Source organism: Trachymyrmex septentrionalis, unplaced genomic scaffold (genome assembly GCF_001594115.1).
Source record: "Trachymyrmex septentrionalis isolate Tsep2-gDNA-1 unplaced genomic scaffold, Tsep1.0 scaffold123, whole genome shotgun sequence".
Lineage (NCBI taxonomy): Eukaryota > Metazoa > Arthropoda > Insecta > Hymenoptera > Formicidae > Trachymyrmex > Trachymyrmex septentrionalis.
The window spans coordinates 320,554-331,369 of record NW_017304363.1 but is presented as its reverse complement, the minus strand read 5'-3'; the positions used below and the strand labels follow the sequence as shown (position 1 = coordinate 331,369).

Here is a 10,816-nt window from a genome sequence, read left to right as displayed (position 1 = left end):
TAACAAGTTGAGCTTGGAACAATAGCTCGTCCGTGCTATGTCGAATTAAATTTTGATTTTTGTAAATAATTACAGCTGTCATTCAAATGCTCAGATATATGTTGCATATACATTTGATTGATTATCTTCTTACGAATATGTATGTATATAAGTTCATATACACGCCATCAGTCGTTTAATAAACGAATAGGACATTAAATGCACGAGAGATTGAGTTTTATATACGTAAATTATAATTATACTTTTTAGAATATGAATTTTGAATTCTCGCAATGTTTTAATGGAGATAACATACCCGAGGTACTTCTCTGACAAGCATAACTCCTATTCGTCGGGCTTCCTCTCATCCACAGCGAAATTATATGGGGTTCGATGTTACGCTATGTCCCAATTATAAAGTACTCATTGTGCACTGAAACAGCGTCAGTTCCCGTAACACGATGGAATTTTTAATACAGCCATGATATTCCTCATTAGTTATAATTTATTGTTAATTAGATTATGAACCAAATTGAATCAGCGCACAAGTTTTTATCATATTTTGCTACATACTGACTGCAGAAAGCATTTATTCGCTTGATACACGCGTTCGAAATTTTTAACGAATATGAAATAATCATGTATTTAACTGATACAATGATATTATGTGTACATCATTATTCGACTGAGATTTTCTTTTGTCATTTTATTACATTATGAATTATTTTTGTCAGCATTGGTAGCGGTTGTTAAATAATTGCTTACAATTAATAATATTAATGAAATCTTTTTCGACACAAATCAATGATCAAAATGAAATACAATGATCTTATTTTTTTCAGAAATTCACGAATCTTGAGGATGCCAAAAGCAAGAAGATAGTATTGAGAAGGTTTGATGTACGAGTAAATCATTCCAAATACTCGCATTTATCTGCCATTCAATATCTGCTATTCATACGAACTGTGGCAAGAGTGTTGGATTGCAATTTGCAACGATCGCAAAAAACGAATGAGCTTGTTTTTTTTTAATATTTATTGCTGGTGTTACTATATTTGTATATAATTATGCGTTTAAATTTGTGTATAATTTTTGTGCAAAATATTATTTGTAGCTTGTGACAATCACATACAGTCATGAAATACTAATTGTCCCAACAGTGCGTCATTATATCAATAATTTCTTCAGATTATTCTTTAAACTAGAGTAATAACATGAATTTTACGATTACTTGTACGAATAAAAATATAAACTATTAATACCGTAATGCGTGCGTGAAATTGCAACCCTTTGTCTTCTGCAGACGCGTCACTTTGCATAGTTGCGACGAAATATTATTATATATATATATAATAAGCAGGGTAACCAGTTATTTACAAAAAAGAGGAAAACAATTTGAAGAAATCACCGATGCAATGGCGCACTGTCCGGATGATTTGTTTCTATATTGTTGACTATGTATATCTTAGAAAATATTAAATATATTAATAAATTTTGAAAAATCTAAAAGGGCTGGGGGACGACTCTGAATTTAAAGCGCTTGCTTCGCCTTACTTCAACTTGACAGGTTTTCTCTCCCTGCTCCATTACCTCTTCATATTCTTCCCTTTTTCTCGCGAGATTATTCGCTTATCGGTTCATTGTGGATTCCTCCTATCCTTTATGAGCAGCGGTCGCTTCCCGTGCATGCTAAATATCTTTCTCGCTACTTCCACCATTCGTTTCAGCTTTGTCTTCTGCAGACGCGTCACTTTGCATAGTTGCGACGAAATATTATTATATATATATATATATATATAAAATAAGCAGGATAACCAGTTATTTACAAAAAAGAGGAAAACAGAAAGTATTGGCAAAGTAAGATTTTGTTCTTTATTTAAAAATGTGTAATGTATAGCTCAATTGTTTTCAAATGAATGAGTCTTGAATTTCTGTTACAATGGAAAAATTTTTATCTCATAACATTCTATTCACGTACCTATATCAAGAATGTATATTTTTCATCAACATTGAAAATATTCGAGAGTATTGAATAAATGAAATGTATAAAATTGAAACATATACATATGTATGAAATAGTTGCATTTAAGGCTAAAATTTTGAATACGAAGATCTCTAAGGAGATTGCTATAGTTTAAAAAATGCAGTTGTTTATTTTGCCTTTTACAGTACAAACACGGATAATTACCCATTTGATAAAAATATTTAATATTATGTGCTGATTCAATTAAAATGATCTTTACATCATCTAAATATTAACATAGTTTGTACGTATTTCGCTAAAAATAAATGTCACTGTGCATTATCGTTACATTATTAATGTACGCAAATTTCAAATGACACGCACTTAACATTCAATGCTTGAACATCTGTTAACTTTCCTATATAAGTCCATGTATAAATTAAGTCGTATTGCGTATGCAATCAACTACTTGTTATTAATGTATTTTGAAATTATTTATTTATAGTGTACTAAAATGATTTTATATATAACACATCATGAGATAAATTTACATTGTAAATTGAGTTATGAACAAATCTATATCAATCTGGATTTTCCTATATTATTCAAAATGCAGGACATATAATTTTTTAAAATAAATCCTCCGTTATATGAGAGACTATAAATTCCCATCGATGACGTCAGGCTATTAGGTTCGACGTAGTACGCGACAAGAAAAAGATAATATAATTTCTACGTGCTTCACCCTCTCTCAGCGTTCGATTATCGATTCATGTCACTTTAGTTCGTTCTCGTTGTTCGGTGCTGCCGCTGCCGCTGGTGTTATGTTAAAAATTATATGACATATTTTTGTATTTTCGAGGATGCACGAGAAATGTGGCAGTATTGAACAGTCTTTGAGAAAAGGTCTATTTATAAATTTTCTAAAATCACTTATCATCTCTTCACGGTTAAAGTATTCAAGTGACTTATGATCTTACGATGCACAAATGTATACATTAAGTTGTTCAACGCTGCTTTATTTCATTATTCATATTAGTTCTTTACAGAATTCCTTGTTTAATATCTTATTTTTTATAATAATAATTTGAGAAAATTAAACAGATCTATGAAGTATTTTTTATTTATTCTTATCGTATAAAATGACAATTACAAAATTTTTGCTATTTATTGAAAAGAACTAAAATTTTCAATCGATGTTCTTTTTATACACATTCAAATGCTAGTTCAATTTGCGAAAAATATCGTTGTTTATATTATAAAAGTCTAAATTGTCAAATATTTCTATTACCTTAACGGAATATAAAACCATTTGCATTTGCTCAATTAATAAGAGAATAAAATTGCTAATCGACGATATAATCACACACACGCACGCACGCACGCACGCACGCACGCACGCACGCACACACACACACACACATATATACGCGCGCTGAAATATATTTTGAGTCATATAGATTTATTTCATAATCGTAAAGAGATATTATACTTCACGATTCAGATGAATTAGATGTTCAGCGTGCGACGAGTTAAATCGATTAAAATAATGTTTACAAATAAATACATTTTTAGAGCATCTGTCGTTCTAATTTTATCAGTTGACAATTATTACATATAAATAATCTATCCGGCTAGAATTTAACAGAGTTCATTTTCCTGAAAGTTTTGTTGAATTAAAATATATAATAAATATAAGTGCGTAAATGCAGTAAATTATATCAATATGTAACAATTGTATCAAATAAGTGAAGTTGAAGTTAAGTTTTGAAGCAATAATTTTGATTTTAGACGAGAACATAGGTGACGTGTTCGCTAAAGAAAAGAATGACGCAAATATCACGTCGTTATAAAAATGCAGCTAATTACACAACTACGAACGAATTAGTTGCCAGTCAGAAGCGAATTGGTACGAACATCGCGAGTGCTGCCAGTAATGGGAAAACATTCTGAAAACTTTCTGTTTTCCCAGTGCGTATTAATTTTCATATCCGCGTCTCGTTGCCATAGCTACGGTCATAGCTAGCAGGAGTAATAAGTTTTGGAATAATTTTACGCACAGTCGATCGTATAAATTCGCTCTCTATTCTCTACTCGTACCCTCTCGTTTTTCTTTAACTCCACTACTCTATCGCAGTTCAATCCACGCGTGGTACACTCCGTTTAACCTTTGTATTCTGTTACTTTCTTTCTCCCCCTCCCCCTCCCCCTTCTCTCTCTCTCTCTCTCTCTCTCTCTCTCTCTCTCTCTCTCTCTCTCTCATACGCACATGGACTCGTAATGCGATTGACAATTACATTTAAGGCAGATATTACAGTACGTTCAATAAATGAAATTCTTTGCTTTATTTCTCACATAGATAATTGAATAATCGAGAAAAAATTTCCTGCTTGGACACCTTTAGATCTTTCGGAATTTTTTTATTGTTTTCCAACATATGTACGAGGGCGGTCCGATAAGTACTTAGCCTCACCGCCCGATGGCGTCACTATCTCAAGAGAAATTTACTATCGTGTAGTACATTCTCGTAGACGGCTACTGTCAAAATTTCAGCCGAATCGGACTTGTAGTTTTGTTTTGACCGCGTGTGGAAGCGGGCGTGTCTGCGGATTTTAGAAAAATGGAAAAAGAGCAATATCGGTCGGTGATTCGATTCTTGTTTTTGGAAGGGAAATCGCGCAGCGATTTCTGCTGCCCCATTCACCGTATTCTCCAGATTTGGCCCCGTGCGACTTCTTTTTGTTTCCAAACTTGAAAAAGTCACTCACCGGGCAGAAATTTGAGTCGAATGAGGAGGTCATCGCCGCCACGGAGGCCTACTTTGCAGACCTCGAGAAAACGTATTTTTCAGACGGGTTAAAGAAGTTGGAGCATCGCTGGGTCAAGTGTATCGAGCTAAAAGGAGACTTTGAGAAATAAATCGCCCCTTTTCCAAAATTTTCGTTTTTCTTTTGTAGGCTAAGTACATACTTATCGGACCGCCCTCGTATGTATTCATGTATGTATACATATATGTATTTTCTTGAATTATCTTAAGTATACCCTATACGATTATAGTCTATTTATGCTATTGTCATAAAAAATCCGTTTCAATATATTTCTTAGTTTTTTAAATAAAAACAAATTTTGGTAAATTTTTACGTGCATTGAGAAGAAAAAGATGAAAGATAATTTATATATATATATCGATGGAATCTCACAGTTTGTGAGTTTGTTAGCTCAACTGTAATCATCTCTCGCTTATATGCACTCGCTCATCACGTGGGATTACGTATTTCTGACTTTTGATCTTGCTTCACGCATGTTTGCGCTAAATTATGTATGGCGCGGTGAAGAGAATGTGTATCTTTCTAAACATCATTTATCGTCCTTCATTATTTTTCTTTCGAGCTTCTAACGTCCATTTACCAGCGAGTGTTTACCGCTATTATTTACGTACATTCCGCGCGCTTGGCGTCGCTTGGCGCCGTTTTGGTTCAAAGGCGATTTTAGAAAAGTGATACTTATATTTTGAGTTTGATAATAAAGTTTGTCTTAGTGAGTTCTTTTATTTAAGCAGTTATGTAATGGAAATATTTTCGCGTCGTTTTCACCAATAAGAAGTAAAATTCATATTAGCACACCACTTTTAATGTACAAGAATTATGCGACTCTCATATAATTTATACTTGTTTAAATCAAAAGAATTTACTTGAAAAAAAAAAGAAACAAAAATCAAAGAAGAAAGTTTGTAAAAAATAAAGCTATGATTCTTGTACATACCTTACATTATCTTCCGCAGTAATTGTTGTTTGTTTACTAACACTATGGTATCGTACCTCTGAATCAGTCGTGGGGATACATAGAGAGCAATCAGGACCAAAATAGCAGATGGCAACCGCATCAACGTCGTTACGTAGTGGTTATTAGCTATTAGCTGTAAATCATGTAAGCCGTGTTAATAGTCTATGCGTCCAGCAAGTTAACACTCTCATTCACATTACCTAATAATTCCGCTTAACGCTAATCCACATTTCAAACTGTTTGAAAAAGAATATAATGGAAACGCTTATATCTAATGCATATATTAATTTAATAATGTACTCTGCTATTCATGAATCTTGATATATTCTGATTCTATTCTGATTCTCTCTTATCTTTCTTATATATTGATTTATCCAATAGATAAATAAATTTAACATAACAATGTATTTTTTGTAATTACATATAATGTTACTGTATTAAAAAAAAATTACATATATCAATAAGAAGATATTTCTTATTCTTAATTATTAGAGTTGTAAATGATAAAAACGTTTATTTCTCTATTATATCGAGATAACATTGAACGCATCAAAACAGAGAAATTAATAATTTATAAACTGTTATTATTTATTAGAGGAAAGTCGCCGATATTGACGTAGATCTTCTAAACCAACACCCCTTTATTTCTCAGAAACTAACTATTGCACTTTATTAATACTAATAAAAATATAATCTGTTTAGTTAATTAAAGAAAATGCACAATTCGTATATTTGTGACTTGTTTCTATATGAAATCAACTAAAAATTTTCTATAAATACGAAAATAAAATTCTTACAATTTTCTTTTGTAAATCGCATAATTTAAATAATAGTGACTATATTATTAATATTACGTTTAAATGCTTGTAGTTTCCTAAATCAGTTTTATTTATATTATTTTCTTTCTTAGATTTTTCATAATACGGTTTTAAAGATAAAATCAGGGTGTTGCGTAATCTGGCACATGTATTTGTAAAACAAATCATGAACTAATTTAATCTTTGTAATGTTGCTTTATCAACATTTGTCAAATAGCTCTATCAGAACTGAAGGCAATAATACATATATAGGAAAACTATTGAAAAACTATCGCGTTATACATTTGCATCTTGCTCAGCATAAAGTAAATACGCATATAATTCAACAAAAATGTTTTATATCGAGGTGAAAAGTTTCTGGAAAATCTTATATACATTCACTTATAGGTATTTTATATAGATAATTTCTGTAAAATAAAAAGAATACAGGAATATGTGGCATTACTGCCCACTGTGTCAGTTTTGGAGTCCATTTTGTCAGACGCTCATTTGTGCTTATCTTACGAAAAAATTAATTATTACAAAATTACAAGCAGTATTATAAAAACTGCTTATATTATCTGATAGAAGACACTTTTTAGTTTGTATTTATGTATTTACAGTTTTATTTTTACCTGTTCTTTAAGAAATATTGTCTAAAAACAAACTGTGTTATGTCAGTATCGGTGACTTTCTCCTATATATAAATTATATGTACAATAAAAGAGATAATTATACATAAAAAAGAAAGATTAGGTTATTCGCGTATGTATTATTAATTGCAATTTGTTTGAAAAAGTTAACAATCAGAATCTTCGCGATTTACGCTATTTTTTACTTATTAATCCGATTAATGTGAAATAGTGTTTTTTTTTTGCATGAAACGTTGCTTTGCTAATTAGCGTCCGAAAAGCAGGACAGTTTCTTATTTTGATGTACGAGATATTATAATCACATTGTACACTATCGATTGACGTGTACCAGAGGGTTGCACGATGGCCTGGTATGAGGCAAAGGAGGGTAAGCGTTAGATGGAAGGGAGGAAGTAGAAGCCGGCAGAGGGAGAAAACACCCTACCTAATAGAATGCCAATATGATTATATGTGCCATGCTGCATCCAAACCACGATCTATGGTGCATCTTGTACTCTTCAATACTCGCAGTCGGTTGTATTTAGACTGGACGGGGGCTGCACGATGTTTTACGATTTCGTTCCTTCGTTACGCTAATCGAACGGTTAAAAGGTACAAGCGTATTATGTACATTATGATATACTGCGCCTTTGATATGAAATAAAAGTTCTCGGTCTGCAGATATTAAAAACAGAAACCTAAGTAAATAGGTATTTCAGCAAAGTAAACTATTAGCGAAGTATTAAAGAATGAAAGAAAGACTGGAAGAAATTTTTTCTATAAAAAGCATATCCGAAATCGTTTGAATTTATTATAAAATTTTCTCATTCACAGTTTCTTCTTCCTATAAATGTGTGTATTAACGAGAGACACAATTGTGCCCTCCCATCGAATTGTGTCCTTCTATCGATTCTCCATAAATTTATTCTATTTGCACATAAATGTCGAGCGGCGTTTTGCATTAAATTTCCGATTTATAATGTTTTCCGCATAGAGAGACGCGCTAAATCAAGCAGTCACGTGTAGAGTGGACGCGTCGCCGTGCGTTAGCTCTTACGCTGAAGCGGAAAATATCATCGCTTAGGCAAATAATCATTGTGTCGTTTCCGGTTCTATTTCTTACTAGCGGATTTGTGTCTCGCTAGTAAGAAATAGAACCGGAAAAAGTTCAAGATTATGCGCGCCTACGCATTCGCGCATTTATTCCAACTAGACTAACGAGATCAAGTCCGTTCGTTTTGCGAATCTGTTAATCGATCACGGTTTCACTGTGGTCAATCTTCGTCGTACGCATACTCTTCGTACAAATTACTGTACACGTGTACGCGATGTGGATGAATTCACGATAGAGTGGGTACGATGGTCGTGGCATTTCAGAAAGTGTTTTAAACCCGTGAGTGGTCGCGTCACGAAAAATCACGCTGCGCTACGCTGTAATAACGCATTGTTGAGTTTTATGCAAACCATAGGCACGAGGCCAAGACGTGAGAAAGTGGAAAAATAATACAAAGAATAAGTGTAATTATTAGCACACGATACATAGAAAATAGACGATAATATGGAAATGAATAAATGATCGAAAAAGCTATTATTGTACAACAAGATGGAGAACAATCGGAGCACGGGAAACAAGCTCCATCTGGTGTGAGGATTGATTGAAAGTATCTTTGAATTGATGAGTGTAAATTCTAAAATAAAAGAAAAGCGATTTCCGACGAGAAAAATAACTCGGAAAATAGGAAAGGGAATTAAAAAAATTGTTAGAAAAAGTATATATCTTTTTTAAACATATAAAACTAGTTTATCACATCACATGCTATATGTTATATGAATGATTGGCGAATGCAAAGTGTGAGTGGCATTACATCGTCAGCGGAAGAGTTTATAATACTTATCGAAAGATACATCCGGTACGAGAGACCTCCGGTACTCTTTCTCGGCGTTGCGAGTCGCATAGGGGTAGTGCCCGTCGAAGTTAACCTTTGTTTCGCGCATGACTGGCCTTTCGAGTTTATCAGTGTGTAGCAGGTGGTGTGGCGCTTTATTTATAACAGCAACGTCCCTTCTTCCTTTCGCGAAACTGCCGTGGCCGATCGCGTTAAGCCGCGCGAACAGTTCGTATATTGCGCGTACGAGCTATATGACACGCGTGTATTCACGCGTGCCCGTATATACACGCGACATTACGACGGACGCAGCATAGTATAAACGTGTCCCGCGTAAGTAGACCGTGCGTATCCGTATGCATGTGTGTTACTTTCGCATGCGCTTCGTGCTCCCGCTTACGATATGCGTGCGTGCGTGCGTGCGTGCGTGCGTGCGTGCGTGCGTGACGTGTTTATGCGTACATACATGAGTACATCTTTCATACGAGAATTATCAATATATATGCGTCGCTTCAAAAGCTTCCCCGGTATAGTACGCAAAGCTATTTTTTAAATTATTAGAATTGTATGAAGAAAGAAATAAAAATGTAAAATGAGAATAATAAATAATCGTCGATGCTCACTCATTTGCAGTCGCATTGATTGGATCGTTGAGATATGTATGTAATGGTAAAGCAAGCGAATTATTAACAAACTCATCGAGAAAGACGGATAGATTTCCGCGAGAAAACCTGCGATCGTCTCCCACCTCTCCCGCCAATCTAATAAATATGGAATCTCTACGAAATTTTAATATCGCGTGCAAGGGCTGTCTCGCATCCATTGCGTCCTTCTTACAGATGGCTGAACGCGAATACAACAGATTTCCGCGATGCTTTGCATCGAATAAAATGCCGTTTTTGTCGCATTATTATCTTTCCCTTTATTGACATATCAAATGCAATGTCGTATTCGCTATTCATATTTCGTGCGATCGCATTTAATTAAACACATCGCAAGAATGCAGATATTGTGAAAGCAAATTGTGATTATTATTATTCAATTAAATTATTCTTTCAGAAAAGAAATTCAAGTTTTAATCTTCTATAATTTATAACAATCGATACTTTGAAAATTTTTCGAGTCTTTACAACGATACTCGCGAAAATGATAAATCAAGAAATTAACATTTCAAAATGTTCTTATAATTCTCACATTTTGGTATACGCCGTAATTGATCAATTTTCATTAATTTTTACACATCTCTATCTTAAAGTTCATTTCAGGTGATATTGTTGATTGCGAAGGCGTAGTGATGTCAAAAGGATGCAGAGGAAAGGAGACAAGGATAAAATTCTTAGCAAGATTCAGAACAGAAAAACGTCCTTCAAAGAGAAAAAAGAATAAAGAGAAGTGAGAGAGAGAGAGAGAGAGAGAGAGAGAGAGAGAGGAGAGGAAAATGTCGGAATTAAATTTATTCAGGCAGTGCCAATAAGTCGGAAAAGTCGCGTCCTAAAAGCTGAAATCCATGCGCTTGGTGTTCACCCCTTACCTTCTTCTCCCCCCACCCCCACCCCACCCAATTTATCATTGTCTCTTTCTACCTCGTCTTATCGTCAGCCAAGAAAATAAAAGTTACGATACCAACGTTCAACTGATATCTTTCGCATCTTCATATAAAACGATTTTATCTGATGCGTAAGTATGTACACGAATATATAAAATGTACAATATAAAAAAGCAGCTTTATTAATTATATAAGACTGAACGGAAGAGTGTGTGTGTGTGTGTGCGCGC

General features: G+C 33.8%; 1 protein-coding gene across 2 annotated transcripts in view; it reads left to right on the top strand.

The window, feature by feature from the left end:
* LOC108755489 (membralin) overlaps window positions 1-10,816 on the top strand; it is an 85,662-nt gene that overhangs the window by 67,373 nt on the left and 7,473 nt on the right. The window contains exon 12 of one of the 2 annotated variants that reach the window (XM_018498535.1): window positions 822-1,563. The exons of the other annotated variant lie outside the window; for it this stretch is intronic. Coding sequence (XP_018354037.1) covers window positions 822-838 — 17 coding nt within the window. The 3' untranslated portion in view covers window positions 839-1,563. Of the gene's footprint in view, window positions 1-821; window positions 1,564-10,816 lie in introns of those variants that run through there. 2 annotated transcript variants of the gene reach the window in all.